This window comes from Mesoplodon bidens, assembly GCF_964165515.1.
Source record: "Mesoplodon bidens genome assembly, chromosome: 13".
In the NCBI taxonomy this organism is placed as follows: domain Eukaryota; kingdom Metazoa; phylum Chordata; class Mammalia; order Artiodactyla; family Ziphiidae; genus Mesoplodon; species Mesoplodon bidens.
The window spans coordinates 19904664-19923105 of record NC_138169.1 but is presented as its reverse complement, the minus strand read 5'-3'; the positions used below and the strand labels follow the sequence as shown (position 1 = coordinate 19923105).

General features: G+C 52.5%; 1 protein-coding gene across 1 annotated transcript; it reads right to left on the bottom strand.

Annotated features, from left to right (window-relative positions):
* Window positions 1-10709: 10709 nt before the first annotated feature.
* CRYBB3 (crystallin beta B3) lies at window positions 10710-18370 on the bottom strand. Its single transcript, XM_081252309.1, has 6 exons — window positions 18225-18370; window positions 16002-16096; window positions 14336-14454; window positions 12650-12782; window positions 12176-12318; window positions 10710-10982 (listed from the first exon to the last, which is right to left on the bottom strand). The coding sequence occupies exons 2-6, from the start codon at window positions 16074-16076 to the stop codon at window positions 10817-10819; spliced, it is 636 nt and encodes a 211-aa protein (XP_081108435.1). The 5' UTR covers window positions 16077-16096; window positions 18225-18370; the 3' UTR covers window positions 10710-10816.
* Window positions 18371-18442: the final 72 nt, after the last annotated feature.

The following is an 18442-nucleotide window of genomic DNA, read 5'->3' as shown; positions in this document are numbered from 1 at the left end:
GATGGGCAGAGAACACAGCCTGTGTTTTCCCAGTGTAGAGGGGAAACCTATCTCCTTCTCCAGAGATAACATCCGGCTTCCAGAAGCTCCTTCCACACCAGAGGCCAGGCCAGGATGTTCCCCCAAAAGAGGACATTCTACTAAGCAGCTTGGGAGCCAAACCTGCCCTTCTCCCCTAAGAAACCAGCCCTCTGGGTCTGTCACTGTGCCCAAGATGCCACATTACAGCCCCAGCAGCATCCTCAGACTAAAGATTAAGCTCAGGTGGTTCAACTCAGGTGCCTCCTCCGCTGCTTACCAGCATCAAGGCCCTGGGAAGGTCATCCCCTCTGTGCCTCAATTTCCTGTTCTGTAAAATGGGGACAGGATGGTGCCTGGTCATAGCTATGAACAGGTTGTGATGATCCAATCATATAACACAGAAAAGCTCAAGCACTCGGCAGCCATCCCAGAACCCACTCAGTGCTCAGTACACGGCAGCAATTATGGCATTATTAGGGTCCTTTCCACCCAGTTTTAGTGCCTTTGGAGTCACCTGTTGCTGGGAGCTCCCCGAGAGTGGGGCTGCTTCCTAGCTGTCCCAAGGCAGGACACAGAGCCGGTGCCCGGGAGTGTTTGTGGATATGGAGAGAGCTGACTCACCGCCCTAGAACTGAAGCTGATCCTTCCGTGGTTCTGCTCCTTCCACCTGCAAACCCTCAGTTATGTTCTCCTCCACTGGCAAAACGAGGATGCTGATGGACTGTTTAATACTAATAAAGAGCATCACCAAAATACACACTGTGCCAGGCACTGTGCTAGACCGCTCACCTATGTATCTCTGAGCCCCACAGCAAAGGAGGTTTTATGACCCCCTTCCCATTTAACAGAAAAGAAAACCGAGGCTCGGCACCTTGAGGTCTTTGCCCCAAGTCACCTTGTCAGAAAGTGATAGCCTCTGGATTTGAACCCAGGTCTCCCACACTTTCCATCAGGGAGGAGGATGAGAGAAAAAGGCAAGACAAGCAAGAGAGGCATTCTTACCAGTGACACCAGCCCAAGACTGCCCGTGGAGCCGGCCGGCGGGAGGTGGCATTTATACCTTCCCCAGCAGCGCCGGTGCCAAGGCGGGTGACCGCTGCGTCCCTGCGGAAAGCGGGCCGAGAATGCTGGATTAAGCCCGCACCAAAGCCCAGGTCAGCAAATGCCCACAGACATTGTGTCTCTGCACAATAATGTCACCAGCTTTCAGATTCGGCTGCGCCAGGGTGGTCAGGCGGCTGAGCAAGGAGATGCCCGCTTTGCATGCATCAGCCATCCAGCTGCCAGGACCAGGGGCATGCTGGGTTCACTGATGTGGTCAGTTGAGCCCTGGGGGAGGCAGACAGAGGCAAATCTCAGTGGCCCTGGTGAAAAGAAAACAAGGACAGGAACGTGGTTTGGCAGGGTCCAGCATCCATCCATCCATGCATGCATTCAACAAATATTGATCAGGCATGCACTTGGTGCCAAGCGCTGCTCTAGGGGGTAGTGTCAGGGAGGCGACCTACCCCAGCCTGGACCATCCAGGAAGGCTCCTGGGAAGAGTCAAAGTCCTCAGGGATGAGTAGAAATTCGCCTGGGAAACCAGGCTGGGAGGAGGGTTCCAAAGAGAAGGGGACCAGGTACAAGGCACTGTCGCGGTATTTCCAGAAGACCTGCAAACAGGTTAATGCAGCTACAGGGTGGGCTGTGGTGGGGCAGGGCCTGGGCTGGGCACTTCTCACCACCTGACATCATGTTACTCATTTATCTGCTGTTATTCCAAATAGAAGATAAGCATCCCAAGGGAAGGGCCATTGTCTGCCTGGTTTACCACCTGTTGGGCTGCACACGCAAGCCTGCGAGCCTTGTAATTTCCCAGGCTTGAGACCAAAGAAAGAGCCCAGGGACAGTGACAGAGACATCAGTGGTTTACTGGACAGAAGATACTGGGCATAAATAGTTCTGGAGCGATACCTCACCACGTGCGGCCAATGGCTGGCCAGACATGGCAGAAATCTTCTCCAGCTACTCAGGGAAGAAGGAGGCTGCCTTTTAGAGGGGGAATTGACGTCAGGTGGGCTCATCAACAACCAGGGACTAATGAAGCCCTGTAATGAAGAGGGTTGGGTGGTCATGTGAGTGAAGCAGGGGCTGGTCGAGCAGGGGATGGACACAGAGCAAGAGAACAGCCATCTTGAGGGGCCTGACCCTACTCTCCACCCCTACATCCCCTGCACAATCCTTGCAATCCTGGTCCACCTCTCTTCTCCGATATCCCTGGGGTCAGGCCGGGGTGCACTGCAACCAAACACCACAAATGCAATCTAGACACCAGCAGCTAAGGAGCATCACAAGTAAGCCAGGTGCTTGTTGGGTCAGTTTTTCATGTAAGTCCAGCGGAGGACCACAACGGCATCTTGCTGTGGACCCAGCAATCAGACTCATCTCGCAGTGAGGCCACCATTGTCACCCAGTCTGAGAACAGATTCCCTCCACTCAGACTAGGGTCAAAACGAAAGCTGTTCAACAGGCACAAGACAGGGACTATCATGACCATCAAGCAAAATACAAACAGTCACAGCACTGAGACAACCCCACCCTGCCTGTGGTTTCTGTCCTGCCTGCAGGCCACACCACCTGTCCACCCTCGGTCCCCACAGCCGGCGCTGAATATTGAAGAGGTGGTTAAACAACAGGCCACAGGGTTAATACAATGGTGCCTTTCTCCAGTAGGGGCCCAGGTTAATTACCTTAGCGGCCTTAGGTGGGGCCGGGGAGAAGACAGGGGAAATCTGTACGCCCCTTTCTAATGCTATTCTCCACGAAGCAGCAAACGCAAACCACTGGGACTGACCTGCCAGTCCCAGGCCACTTTATGACTGTTCCCCGGGGGTAGATCCTGTGTCAAGGCCAAAAGTGAGTTGTTGTCCTGACAGGTGGTTGGCAACGGTCCTTTGGTCCCTCGGTGTCAACAGTTGAGCTCGGGTGGTGGTGACTAGTTGCCTCTAGGTTAATATGGCGTAGGCGCCGGGACGATGCTCCTGGGATGCTCAGTGATATTTCGCAGGGCTCAAGTCAGCCTCCTGGTCCACGTGTTGAGAGCAAGCTCCCTTCTCAGTCGTTTACGTGGTCCCTTCATAGCCCAGCAGTGGTGGGGTAGCAAGGCAGGTGGAAAAGCGAGTGTATGGCATTTGTATCAGCCCATCCCTGGACTTCACGGTCCTTGGTGGCTATCCATGTCCACAGGGGTCCTGTAGGTCACACACAGCTGTTCTAGACCCTGAATAGTGGTTGTGATGCTCGACGACCTGGGCCAGCTCCCACCTGTGGTAACGCGTTGCAGACGGCACGTAGCTGTGGTCCCATCCCCCTACATCGTTGCTTTGCCCCCTCCCAGAGCTGGGACCAGAAACCCAAGGGTTCTCTTATTATTTTGCCATTGCCACAGACCCTAACCAAACCCCTCTGGGTAACTGGCCACGTCCAATCCACAAGGCTGTCCCTGAGTTAATATCCCTAAAGCCTGTGTCTGTAATTGCATAGGGTGATGTTTCGGGGGTAGGCTTGTCTTACCCGTCCAGATAACACCCAAGTATCTCACGGATAATCCAGGTCCTTGTGTTTCCTCCGTATTCACCAGCCATCCCCGTGCAGTCAGAGGAACCCCGAGGGTGGAGCTGCTACTTCTAAACTGGAAAGAGACTCTGAGTTGAACAGGGCATCCTCAATGTAAGGAAGAGAAAGGCAGCTCTGGTGGTGGCCCGCCGCCACAGGGCCCCGCGTGCTAGTGGACGGCCACCTCGGGATCACCCCCCGCAACTTTCCCTTCCCGGTCCTTACTTCCCGACAGCTCGGCGCTCACGGGAGTTTCCTCGGCCTCCTGGTTGGCCGGCCAACTGTTGGGCTGCACCCGTGGGCCTGTGAGCCTTGTAATTGCCCAGCCTTGAGCTTGATACATCAACGGTCACTGGACAGGGGACCTTACACGTCCGAAGGGTCCTGGGGAGACACCCCGCCACGCGCAGCAGACAGCGAGCAGAACATGGCGACACTCTTTACCACCGGCGGGTGGGGAGGGAGGCTGCCATTTATACGGGGAACTGACTTCACGTGCGCTCATCAGTTACCAGGGAAACCAGCAGCTTGGGCACGCCCCTCACGGCCCTCAGGTTAATGAGCACCACAAGGGCAGGTGTTTCCCTTTAATAAACTAGCAGGTGGAGCTGCTCTGGGCTAAGGATTAGGACAATCACTAGCCGGGGCCTGGGGGTGGGGGGGGGGCAGGCACGGTCACGTGAGCAGGTGCAGGTGAAGCAGGGGCTGGTCCGGCAGGGGAAGTACAGAGAGCAAGAGAACAGCCACCTTGAGTGGCCTGATCATACACCATCATATCCCCAAAGCCCAGTGCCTGACACGTAGTAGGGACTGCCGTAACCAAGGGCCCAAAACTAGTGGCTTGAAACAACAGAATTTGGGGATGAAATGGTACAGCTTCTATGGGAAATAGTATGGCGGTTCCTGAAAAAAATTAAGCATAGAATTCCCACATGATCCAGCAATTCTACTTCCGGGAATATACCAGGGACTCCAGCAGGTATTTGTACACCTATGTTCACAGTAACATTACTCACAATGGCCAAAAAGTGGAAACAGCCCAAACGTTCACTGACAGATGAATGGGTCAACAAAAATGTGTTCTATCCTTACAGTGGAATATCATTCAACCTTAAAAGGGAAGGAGATTCTGACATAGGCTACAACCTGAATGAAACTTGAAGACATTATGCTAAGTGACAGAAGCCAGACACAAGAGGACAAATACTGTATGATTCCACTTATATGAGATTCTTAGTGCAGTTAAATTTAGAGACAGAAAGTAGAATAGTGGTTGCTGGGGCCTGGAGGGAGGGGGGAGGGGGGAATTATGGTTTAATGAGTACAGAGTTTCAGTTTGGCCAGATGAAAATCACTTCTGGAAATGGATGGTGGTGATGATTGCACAAGAATGTAAATGTATTTAATGCCACTAAACTGTATACTTAAAAGTGGTTAAAATGGTAAATTTTATGTTATGATTATTTAACCACAATAAAAATAATGTCACAAAAAGACTTCCAGAAATGTATTGTCTCATAGTTCTGGAAGCTAAAAGTCTGAAATCACCTTCTTCTTTTTTTAAGATTTTCTTTTTTTATTGAAGTATAGATGATTTACTATGTTGTGTTAATTTCTGCTTTATAGCAAAGTGATTCAGTTATACATATATACATTCTTTTTAAAAATATTCTTTTCCATTATGGTTTATCATAGGATACTGAATATAGTTCTCTGTGCTGTGCAGTAGGACCTTGTTGTTTACCCATTCTATATATAATAGTTTGCATCTGCTAACCCCAAACTCCCAATCCATCCCTCCCCCATCCTCCCCCACCTTGGCAACCACAAGTCTGTTCTGGATGTCTGTGAGTCTTTCTATTTCACAGATAGGTTCATTTGTGTCATATTTTAGATTCCACATATAAGTGATATATGGTATTTGTCTTTCTCTTTCTGACTTCACTTAGTATGATAATCTCTAATTGCATCCATGTTGCTGCAAATGGCATTGTTTTTTTATGGCTGAGTAGTACTCCATTTCATATATGTACCACATCTTCTTTATCCATTCATCTGTCAATGGACATTTAGGTTGTTTCCATGCCTTGGCTGTTGTGAATAGTGCTGCTATGAACATAGGGATGCATGTATCTTTTTGGATTAGAGTTTTGTTTGGATATATGCCCAGGAGTGGGATTGCTGAAGCATATGGTAACTCTATTTTCGGTTGAAATCACCTTCTTGATGTTACAAAGAGTACAGGCCTTGTTGTCCCCAAACACAGTTTGATCCTTAGATACAAAGGAGCCAGAGCTACAAGGAGCCTCGGAGGCCACCAAGTCGAGAACTTGTCCCCTCTTTCAGTACCGACACTCCCTTCTCATGACAATTATTGTGTGACAGCCCTTTCCTGAAATGAAATTGAAACTATAACTCACCTATGTACATACTTTCAGAATAAATTCATAATAAAATGTCCTAACTATAATATATAAGAATAAATAAAATAAAGTGTGTAATAATATGTATTTCAATAGATAAAGGTTTGGACACAGTTATACCAGAATGATGTAAACAAGGAGTTAGGTATTTGTGCTACTTATAGTGGACAGGTTTGGATAAGAAGTTAATATTGGGGCTTCCCTGGTGGCGCAGTGGTTGAGAGTCCGCCTGCCGATGCAGGGGACATGGGTTCGTGCCCCGGTCCGGGAGGATCCCACATGCCACGGAGTGGCTGGGCCCGTGAGCCATGGCCGCTGAGCCTGCGCGTCCGGAGCCTGTGCTCCGCAACAGGAGAGGCCACAACGGTGAGAGGCCCGTGTACCGCCAAAAAAAAAAAAAGAAGTTAATATTGAACTGAATGTGTGCTTGACATTTTCATATGCTCATGAAGAATCTTCTTAAACATAATACAGCCAGACATGCGGATTGGCCCAGAGGTGATTTATTCGTGGTGCAAACACTGCAGGTAACATCGCCACAGGTGCCATGATTCTTTCCAAAATGGGGAGGAATGCTTGGTCAAGTTCCCACCTGAGGGTAGGGAGCTGGGGTATTTATACACTGATTCCTGTTAGCTATTGGATGAGGGCTGCTCCTAGTAGGCATTAATTCCCCAGAATGCCAGCTGCCCCCTGGCACACAAGCATGCAGATGCTGGCAGCTGGACGTGGACCTCACACACCACCATATCAGGTTCTAAGGGGTATGGGAAAATACATAGCATCTGCTACCATCCAGGGGCAGATAAAAGACATCCAGGGTGAAGGCTGGAGAGAGGGGGCAGCTGGCAGCAGGAAGTGGCAGGAGGACCCCAGGAGAAGCAGGTGGGGGGGATGCATTTGCTGAGGCTCGCTAATGGTGGACCCCTAGGAGGATGCCCACAGAGTCTGCCACCCGGCTCCCAGGAGTCCTTGGGCTGCAGTCCTGTCTCCATGAGCCCTGCTCACCCCCGGGTCCCATTCTCCCCGTGAAGCCTTGTCACAGCTTGGACTCCCCAAGCCTGGCCACGGAGCCTAGGTTCCTTATTTTCTTGCTTGCGCTGGCAGCCTTAGGATGACCCCCCATTACTGAGTAACTGGCAAGTCTCTCTGGTTCATACAACCACGGAGCCCGTATCTAGGGTCATCATTTCTAATGATGAGGAGGAGGATGAATATTTCTAGAGCCCACACTTTGTTTATCTGTTTTTCTCATCCCTTTCTGCCAATTAATCTTACGCTAATACTCAAAACAACCTAGATAGATAGTGTTATTAACTTCATGTTACAGACAAGGTGACGGAGGCACAGAGAGGTTAAGTGACTTGCCCGAAGGCACACAGTAAGTGGTGGAGCCTGGTAAGAAACCTGGGTGATGTGGATCAAAAGCCCATCTCAGAGGGAGATGCAAGAGGGAGGAGACATGGGGATATATGTATATGTATAGTTGATTCACCTTGTTATAAAGCAGAAACTAACATACCATTGTAAAGCAATTATACTCCAATAAAGATGTTAGAAAAAAAAAAAAGCCCATCTCAGGCATACTGCCTCTAACCATTAGTCTACAAAGCCTCTCAATTAAGTAAAGTGACTTCCTGGCCCTGAGCCTTGACCTTCTGTCACTGAGGGATGCCCTTGCTTCACTGTCCCTCTCAGGCTCTGCCCCTGTGTTAGATGGAATTTAAGTCTAGGTTGGAGTTAAGAGCAGCCTTTTGGGGTTATGCAGGCCTGGGGTCAAATCCCAGCTCTGCTGATCCCTGGCTGTGTGACCTTCGGAGTCGGCTGCCCCTCTCTGTGCTTCCGAGGCATTTAGTGGGGTTGAACGGGATAATGCATGGGAATACTTGCAGAGAGCAAGCTCTCCTTGACACAGATGGTTATTATGGGTTTCAGGCTTTGGACAGGGTCTGTCCTGAATATGGGGGTCCAGCTGAACCCCACCTCTAGAGTTGACCCAGCTGCAGTGCCTGGGACCAAGTCTGGCCCGAGGGAGGGAGGGGCGGGGGCACCATCCCCAGTACTGCGCTGGCCTCCTTGCCTCCACTGACCCATAACCCTGGAGCCTGCCAGGGGCCTTCCTGGTGTAAACTGAGACCAGGCATGGACACTCTTGCCCAAAACCTAGAACATAGCAGGTGCTCAATAAACAGCAGCTGCAGCAGCAGAGAAGGCTTCAACTACAGCATCAAGAGCTGGTGGGCAGGGCGCCCTGAGCTTTGGAGATGGACATGAACTTGAGTTCTGGTCCCACCTCTTAAATGTGGTGGCACTTGGGACAATTTACTTCAGCACCCTGGGCTTCAGTACCCCTCTCTGCAAATGGAGGTCATTATCACGCATCACAGATGAGAGCTGATTCTATAAAGCAACAGTGGACTCGGTGACAGTAGGGGCTGGAGAGCAGTGGCTACTATTATTCTTGTTAAAATTGTTGCTGTGGCAACCGTTGCTTCCTCTTCTGTGAGGTTTCTCTGCCCCTGATGGATACATCAGAGGGTGTAGGGCTCAGAAACAGAGGTTCTAGCATCAAAATACAGGGTTCAAACCTCAGCTCTGCCACTTCCTGTCTGTGTGGCCCTGGGAAGGTGATACGGCCTCTCTGAGCCTCAGTTTCCTCATCTGTTAAATAGGATTAATAACGGTGCCTTCCAAGGTCTTCGTTAGGATTCAACAAGACGATGATGAATGAAAAGCCCTGGCACTGGGTCTGGTGCTCAGTGAGCACTGATGGATAAAGCATAACGAGGCCTCTCTCTGTGAGAGGGAGGAAGGAGTGGGTGCTGGTGGGAGGAAGGGGTGAGGAGGGGTAGGTGCTGCCGTCCCCACATCCAGGGAGTCAACCCCTGCCTTCCACCTGCCTCCTTGCTGGGTGCCCTCACCCACCCCAGCTCTGCCCTACACACCAAAGTAAGAATAATTCGAGGTGATTTCTCAGCTGTGCATATTTTTTTAAGCACACAGGCTGAAGTAACTGGAAATTGCCCCATTTTATTTAATGTCTTCCTGGGCACCCCCCCAGGCCTCCCCCATACCAGCGGCCTTTAGCCGTGGGGAGGCTGTGGGAGGCTGGAACGGGCTGCAGGGGCAACAGGGGAGCAAGGTCGGAATTGGCTCCTGGAGGTGGGAGGGGTGATCCCCGGAGGCCAGCTGTCGCCTGTCAGACGGGACAGTCCTTCCTATTCCCATGGCAGGGAGGGGGGCGGGGAGCGGGTGGCAGAGGAAACTCACGTGCGCAGCCACGGTGTCCCCCCTTGGGCTGGAGGAAGCCACTGAGGCTCAGAGCAGTGATGGTCAGGGCTGGCGGGTGGGATGGGGGCTCAGCCCTTGAGCCGAGGCTGCAGAAGATCTCTGGGCAGGGCAACAGTCACCAATGCATGGAAGAGAGTGGGTCGGGGCACCATACCATCACGGCTCGCCCGGATCTCTGCAGGAGCCCCCCAACTGGTCTCCCTGCTTCCCCCTTGGTCCCACCGTCTCTGCTCTGCGCCACAGCCAGAGCGCTCCTATTAAACCCAAAGACAGACCATGTCTCGCCTCGTTCAAACTCTCCGTGGCTCCCGCCCCCCAGAGGAGTCAGAGTTTCCCAGAGTCTGTGGAGTCCTGTGGAGTCCAAATGCTGACCGTATGCCCTCTCTGACCCCCTCCCCATCTCTTACTTAACCCTCCTTGCTGTGTCTCCATCACTCAGCCGCACTCCAGCCTATGACCTTCAAGCCTGTTCTTCCTCCACCTGGAATGTTCTCATGGGTCATTCAGGTCTGAGGTCAAATGTCACCCCCTCAGAGTTCTCTGACCGCGACGCCATCACTGTGCATCCTTGTATCCCGCTTCCTTGTCCTTAGCCCTTCCCACCTCCTGACATTATATTCAAACTTTACCTGTTCATTTATGTTCTGTCTCTCTCATAGAAGGTGAGCTCTGTGTGGGTGGGACTCTGCTTTGTTCACTGCTGTGACCTCAGGCCTTGAACAGGGCCTGGAATTTGTTGAATAAGTTAGTGAAAATAGAGACTGACAGAGAGATGGAGGGGGAATGATGGACAGGTGGATGGGAGAAAGGAAGGATGGATGGATTAATGGGTGAAAGGACTGATGCAAGGATGGATGGATGGGTAGATGGATGGAAGGATGGATGGAGGGATGGATGGATGGAGGGAGGGAGGGAGGGATGGATGGATGGAGGGAGGGATGGAGGGAGGGAGGGAGGGATGTAAGATGGATGGATGGAGGGATGGGTTGATGGGAGGATAGAAGGAAGAATTGAAAGAATGGGTAGAAAGATGGGTGGGTAGAAGGAGGGATGGATAAATCAATGGACAGAAGAAAACACAGAAATATGGAAGGAAGACTAGAAGGATGTGGATGGATGGATGGACTGACAGATGGAGACACAGGCAGACAGACACAAAATCGGGGAAGGATGCGCGTGTGGCTCTGCCTGATAAGGACCAGAGCCTCAAATGGGAGCACAGCTCACAGCCCTCCCTTGGGGCTCTCAGAACCCTCAAGCCCCAGCCTCCTTCATCCTGCCCCTCCCCTGGGCTCTACCTGGGGCCCAGCCCCCTCAAAAAGTGACACGGAGGAACATGGCAGGTGGGGGACCGGCCCCAGGCTTTATTGAGCAGATTCTGGGGAAGGGTGGCCAGACAGGCCCTCACCCCGGCCCTGGAGCCGCCTCTTCTTGCCCTTGCTGCCCCTCAGGGCGGGCCTGGGCCACTGGGGCCTGGGCGCCCTTCAGCTGCTGAGGAAGCAGCCCCGCTTGTGCCACTTCTGGTCGCGGATACGGCGCACAGACTGCAGCTGTGGCTGGTTGGCGTCCCACTCGTTCCAGTGGCGGTACTCACCCCGCTCAAACACGTACTGGCGGCCGCGGTAGCCGGGGAACTCGTACCCAACCCACCTGCAGGGAGACCGAGGTCGGGGTGAGGATGGTCAGTGTCCAATCTCTTGCCTCCAGCCAGACCGAGTCTTTTAAAACCATGCTCTCCACCTGCCTAAATCCCTCCCTGGCTCCCCAGTGCCCTCGGGATGAACTCAAACTCCTAGTCCTGCCCACAAGATTCTTCACGTAGCATCTCTAGCCTCATCTCTCATTCCTTCTTTATACCCCACACTCCAGCCTGTCTTATTCTATTCTCCTTGAACCTGCATGTCTCTGAGCCTTTACACATGCTGTTCCTTCTGCCTGAAATGCTTGTCCTTGCCTCAACCTTATTTAATCTCCTCTTTCATTAGTATCCTTTACATATCAATTCAGATATCTCCTCCTCCAAAAAGCCCTTCCTGACACCCCCAGGTTGAATCAAGTGCCTCATCAGGACCCTCAGAGCCCCTGTACATCCCCCATCACAATTCTGATCACAACAAATTGTGAATAATACTATGTCCTTGTCTGTCTCCCTATGAGACTGTGAAATTCTTGAGGGAGGAATTGTATAGTTCTTGTTGCCCCCATACCCTGACCATAGGTGATAACTTAGTAAAAAGTTGTTGAATACATTATTATCAGGTAGAGGTGGCACCTTTCAAGGCCCAACCCCAGACTACAAGCCTGCAAGTGAGATACAGTCACCTGGACAAAGGGATGGTGATCCTAAGATTGCATTAACAGAGATATCCAGCCTAGAAGGAGGGAGGTGATGAGCCTGCTCTCCTATGTACTACTCAAGCCACACCTACATACAGGCTGGGTTCCCTGGTAAGAAGGACAAGGATTGTGAAAAGGGAAAAAAATAGCTGAGTTCAAGGGCCTAGGGATGTCCAGAAAAGGAGTGAAGACTTTGATGGAGACAGGTAAGGGGGACAGATTTCACTTGGTTAAAAGAAAAGATAAAACTGTCTATAAGTCAAGGCTTCCTGGATATCCAATGGTACAGGAATGCAAGCAACTGGACATTCACATCATGGGCGATCTTGAGTGGGGCTTTGAGCAAGGTTGGTGTAGACACACTGACTTGAGTGAAGGGCCTCCAGACCTGAAGGAGCAGGAAACGTCAGCTGTGTAGGAAATTGTGAACAAGGATTCTGTGTGGAGCCAGAGGCATGCTAACTGGAGGACAGGGCAGGGGCAAGAATGGGATCAGGTTCCCTTACGTCCCGTTGATGGCCCGGACGCTCGCCACGCGGTCCTGGAAGCCGTGAGCCCAGAGGCTGGGCACGTCATCGTCCACTATCTCCATCTTGCGGCCGCCGAAAGCCGGGTTCTCAAAGAGATGCAGCTTGTGATCCGGACCATCCTGGGGGCAAAGACCACAGGGTGAACCGGCTGCTCCCATGCCCAGAACAGGGGGCAGGGAGGCTCCAGGAAAGAATTAAGTCAAATAACGCCCACCCCCCGAGCTGGTCTCCTTAGGAATTTGAGAGCCAGAGAGCTGTGAAACCAAGAGGGGCCTTTCAGGTCTGGTTAAAAACTCCGTCATTTAGCAGATAGGGACACCGAGGCACAGAGAGGGTGGCAGGAGATCAGAATTATTCATGTAGAATGCCAGCTAAGCCCTCGGCTGAGCTTCTGAAAGGAGCTTGCCTCACGAGCTCCAGGCATGTCCTGCTTCTAGGCGCTCTACTCACAATTTGCAGAGGCCGGAGGGACAGGAGGCTGTCACCACGGTGGCTGTTGGACCACGCGTCCCAGCGAGGATAATCCCCTTTCTCCAGGACATACTGCTCCCCGCGGAAGGCCCTGCGCTCAAATGCCAGCCACCTGCAGGAGGAAAGAGGCCTGGGTCGCCTCTGCTGACCTGGGGGAGGACCCAAGCCTAGTGAGGGGGGTGCCCGAGAGCTGCTGACTTTTGACCCTGCACCTTCCCTCCGACGCTACTACTGATCCCCGGTCCTGGTATTGAGGGAGCTGCTGGAACATACTGGGAATTGAGACTCTGAGTCAGAAAACCATCCTGGGGAAGAGTATTGAGAATCTATTTTATGTGCAGCCTCTGTGTAGGCTGCTCAGAAACATTTTATTTTATTCTTTATTTTTATTTATTTAATTTAATTTTTTGGCTGCATTGGGTCATCGCTGCACGTGGGCTTTTCTCTAGTTGCAGCGAGCGGGGGCTACTCTTCACTGCAGTGCGCAGGCTTCTCATTGCGGTGGCTTCTCTTGTTGCGGAGCAAGGGCTCTAGGAGCGCGGGCTCCATAGTTGTGGCTCGCGGGCTCTAGAGGGCAGGCTCAGTAGTTGTGGCGCACGGACTTAGTTGCTCCGCGGCATGTGGGATCTTCCCAGACCAGGGCTCGAACCTGTGTCCCCTGCATTGGCAGGCGGATTCTTAACCACTGTGCCACCAGGGAAGTCTCTCAGAAACATTTTAAATGCAATGCCTGGCACACAGTAAGTATTCCATAGACATCTGCTCCTTTTCCTCCTTCTCCTGCCCCTCCCCCTCCTCCTCTTATTTTTCTTCTTCTTACTATTATATTGTTAGTGCTATTACGACTATTATATTATAATTTTTTTTTTCGGTACGCGGGCCTCTCACTGTTGTGGCCTCTCCCGTTGCAGAGCACAGGCTCCGGACGTGCAGGCTCAGCAGCTATGGCCCATGGACCTAGCCGCTCCGCGGCATGTGGGATCTTCCCGGACCGGGGCACGAACCTGCGTCCCCTGCATCGGCAGGTGGACTCTCAAACCACTGCGCCAGCAGGGAAGCCCTATATTGTAATTATTTATGTGCATCCTTCCATTCATTTTCACAAAAACTCTCTCTGAAGTATGTACCCTTATTATCCCATTTGACAGATGAGAGAATAGAGGCCAAGAGGGTGAAGCACCTTGCCCAGGATCACCCAAGTGGGTAGTACCAGAGCCTGGACTTTCCACCTGAAGAATTCAGGGTCCAGCTGGGACTCCTGCTTGCCACGTGGACGTGGACAGGACATGTGACCACTTTGGCCTCAGTTTCTTCATCTGTCAAGAGGGATTCAGTGATATAAATTAGCACATTAGAATTTAGATATTATCATCATTATTAAAACTATTAAAACTATTAAATCCCACTAGTAGGCACTGAGCTAGGTGCTGGGTGTCTTCCTCTGTTCTCTCTCCACAGCGCCCTGCTACTGACCTCAGAGGTGGAGAGTTAGGATTCCAAGAAAATCACAGTTCAATGCTCTTATCTTACAGGTGGGAAAACTGAGGCCAGAGATTGGAAGGGAGTTGCCTAAGGTCCCACAGCAGATCTAGAGCTTGATCCTGGACCTCCCGACTTCCAGAGGGCTCAGGGCTGTGAAGAGGGGCTGGGGGTGCAGGTACTCACGGCCCCGACTCCACTTGGATGGAGCCCACCTTCTCCAGCAGGCTTTCTGTCAGGTTGGGGCACTCGGCCGAGAGCTCGCACCGCTTGCCCTGGAAGTTCTCCATTTCGTACACGATCACCTGGAAGGGCAGCCTCCTGAGCATCCCACCGGGGCAGGGTTCCCAGCCCCAGTCTGTGTCCTGCCAGGTCCTCTTTAGGGCCTTGGAGGGAGGTACTGCCATCCACTCCCTCAGCTCTGCCTGGTACAGGCCTGAAGCCAGCACCGCCACAGGTCTGCCCTGCCCCCTGGTGGCCATGGGGGGAACACCTCCAGGAACCCCCATTAATCCAGGGATTGTAATTCTGGTATCTGGCCGGAGGCAGTGCAAAATCAAGTAAAGCAAAATGACCAAAATAACCAGAGGGATAACTGTAGGGAAATGAAGCCGCTGTGGTTAGGGGGGACTGTGGGCCCCCTTCTAAGCTTTTCAAGAGAAGCCAGAAATCTGTAATTTCCTTAATGTGAAATTTCTCCATTTAAAAAGTCTTGTGCAGGACAAATAAAACTCCAGTTTGCAACAGTTGAACTTCACCAGTCCCTATACCCCAGAGGAAGTGGTTGCAAAGGCAGAGGAAGGTTTTGCCTCTTTCAACTGCCTAGAAGCACAAACTGTCTTTGTAGCAGGTCCCTGGGGAACATTGTCTCTGGTCATTTTATACAAGGGTCAAGGGAGGCTCAGAAAACGTCCTGCGCTGCACAGCAAATTAAGTGGAGGCATAGATTCAATAAGCCAGCTGGCTCTTTTCTCCCGAGCACTGGCGTGGTCAGGGGAAAGCCAAATGCCAAAAGGAGCCAGGAAGGGCCGGCAGTGATACCCTCTTCTCTGGTGGGTGGCTGCCTCTGGGCAGCTCTCCCCAGGGGCAAGCTGGGGGTCCACAGGGCAAGGCTGATTCACCCACGAATCAGGCCCAGAGCCAGGCAGGCCTCTTTGCTGCTCTTCCCCTCCCAGTGTGCACCCTTCTGGTTAAAGCCCCCAGTTATCTCCTTAGTCAATTCATTCCCAGACCCCATCTCAAACTAAAGCCCCCTGGATAGCTTAGAAAGGACAGAGCCGGGACTTCCCTGGCGGTCCAGTGGTTAAGACTCCGCGCTTCCAATGCAGGGGGCGCGGGTTCGATCCCTGGTCAAGGAACTAAGATCCCACATGCCACGCAGCACGGCCAAAAACTAAAAAAAAAAAAAAAAAAAATGACAGAGCCAACAAATCCCAGCTCTCAGATTCCTCCGTTAGCTGGCCATGGTAATGGCACATGCATTGAGCTCTCACACTGAGAAGTGTGGGTACCATCCCCATTTTAAAGATGGGGCTGTTGAGGCCCACAGAGGGCCGGGGACTGGACCAAGGTCAGGCAGGAGAGTCAGTGCCGTGTCTCCCGAAACCCGCATTGAGACTGGCAGGGTGCGCGTGACCAGTTCCATTTTGCAGACAAGGACACAGAAGAGGAAAGATGGGGCAGGGCCACGAAGTGAATTCATCGCAGGGCGGGGAGACGTCCTCGTGGGCCAAGCTGGCCGGAAGGGCTGCAGCTCCTTTCTGGAGAGAGGCTGCCTGGCCAGAAGGCTGACCCCGAGGACCAAGAGCAGCCCTGGGCCCAGAGCCCCCGGGACCCCCTCCCTGCCCGGTACCTTGTAGCTGCCCCCGAGGCCTCCGTGGCTCTTGCCGGCGGCAGCCTGTTCCGGCGCGCTGTGCTGCTCCGCCATCGCCTCAGGAACACCTGTGGCTTCAGTCAAAGGCAAAAGAGTCACCAGGTGCACCCGGGCAAAACCAGGTGTTGACGTGATTGGAGTCGAGGCTGAGCTACAGAGCTTGGCTGCCTCTGAGATGTGGTCATTGCTCACAACCTACGTGTGGTCATTCAGTCATTCAGCAAACATCCCCTTAGTATCTACTATGGACCACAGGGACCGGGACAGTCAGGGGGGTCAGGATCCCCATTTTACAGAGGGCAATCCTCAGGCCCAGTGAGGTGGGGCTGGGACTGGGCTCCAAAGCGCGTGCCCTTCCCCCACACCCGGAGCTCTGTGCGGACACAGCACCTCCAGACCCTGCTCAGAGGGTGGGCGTTGCTGGGGTTTCCTCTACAGAAATCTCTCCCGCCTCTGCACCCCAAGCGGTAGAGTCTTTTGTTCACTGACTCCTACACTTGCCAAAGATTCCACGAGAACCCAGTTGCTGCCTGGCCCTGTGCTGGGTGATGGAGAGGAAGAGACCACAGACTGGTGGGAGATGGACAGACAGACATCTAGAGAAAGCATGATGCCGGGCCAGGTCCTGGGGCATCGGCTCCAGTCCAGTTTCTCTGCATTCACTTATTCATTTCATATGCATTTACGGAGCACTTACTTTGTTCCAGCCACTTAAAGAGACAGACACAAACAGACAGACAGACAGCTCCCCTTCATCCCTAGGGACTGTGCCACACATCACTGGGCCTGCATTAGTCACGTGGAAGGATTCTCTTGACGCTGCACAGACACATAGGACTGTTCTCCTGCTTATCAGCACATGCACAGGTGTACACACACACACACACACACAAGCTCCCGTGGTCATTATATACGGTCACTTCCCACCTGTTGCACAAACACAGCCCCTCTCTCTTGCACACACACATGCCCATTTCAGACATCCACAGTGGCCCAGAAGGCACCTCAGCTACACCCCACATTCCTGGAAGTAGATGGGCTGCGTGGCCCATACACTCAGGACACAGGCCCAGGGATGCGTAGCCTGCGGGCTGTCTGCCTGTGTCCAGCCTCAGCAGGAAACAGGGCCTGGTCCAGCTCATGGAGGTCCAGCTCACAGAGGATTCTCAGATGTGGCAGCCCCCCAGTTTGCCCATTCCCCTTCCTCAGCGGTGCTCAGTCTTTGTAGGCCCCCTGCCCTAAGCTCACAGCCAAGGGCTCGACCCTGCCCACCCCCTCAGACACCAGCTGGCTTGGTGGCTGTCCTGCGTCCTCCCTCTCGGCTCCAGCCCTCACGTGGATCCCCGGTTGGTGCCGGGGGCCAGCTGTGCACGCCCCCCCGGAGACCACCAAGGTCCGGGCCTGCCTCTCTCTCCCCACATACCCAGAATGAACCTGTTGCAGTCGCCTTGAGAAGAACAGAGGGGCCGATGCCGTCTGCAGACTCAGTCTGCTTCTGCAGGGACTGTCCTATTTATGGGCGTTTTCTGACAGCCCAGCACATCCTGGCTTGCTGAGGCAGCGCCCTGTCCATCTGATTCTGTACGGGCCACTTCACCCCAATAGCAGGCCCAGGGAGGCCCCCATGCCTCTGTGTCCTCAGCCGTGGCCTCTGATGACTTCCTGGGGGCAGACGGACCGCATCAGCTTTGTGGGAAGCCCAGCAGCACCAGGCCAGGGGGCATCGGGGTGTACAGATCTCAGTGTCCTCAACTTCCTTCCTTTGGCTTCTCAGCTCCACCATCTTCCTATTGAGGTGCATGACATCCTTCGAATGGCTTCAGTTCTTAAAGTGAGGCGTCCCAGAATCTCTCAATTTTCCCATATGCCATGTGGCCTAAATTTTAAGTCAGATCACCCTGAACATACCTTCCAAGTTGGGTGTAAATCCATCCAAACATTTCCACGAGATGTGGTAACAGGCCTAACAAAGGTTCATTTTCGTTATACAGAAGATTCATTATACAAAGATTCATTTTCGTTATACATTTCGTTATACATTGACGAATAACAGTGACCATTTATTGAAGACCTACTATGTGCACGGCACTGGGCCAGCTTCACGAGCAGTATGTTCAATCCTCACGCAGCCCTCCTTAGGGGAGGAATTATGATCTCCACTTTATAGAGGGGGAAACAGTTCAGAGATGTGGAGTCACTCACCCAGGGTCACACAGCAGAGAGGAGGAGAAGGGGTTGGCCTCCTCCAGGGCCCAGCTCTTAGCCTAAATAGAAATAAAGATGATCATGATAGTCCCTTTATTTATGACAAAAAAAAAAAGATCCATGCATTTTGTGTGTGTGCCTAACAAAGTATAATTTTGCCTGATAGCTACAGAATTTCCTGGCTTTTCGAAAGTTTGCCTTTAGCTACTTTGCTT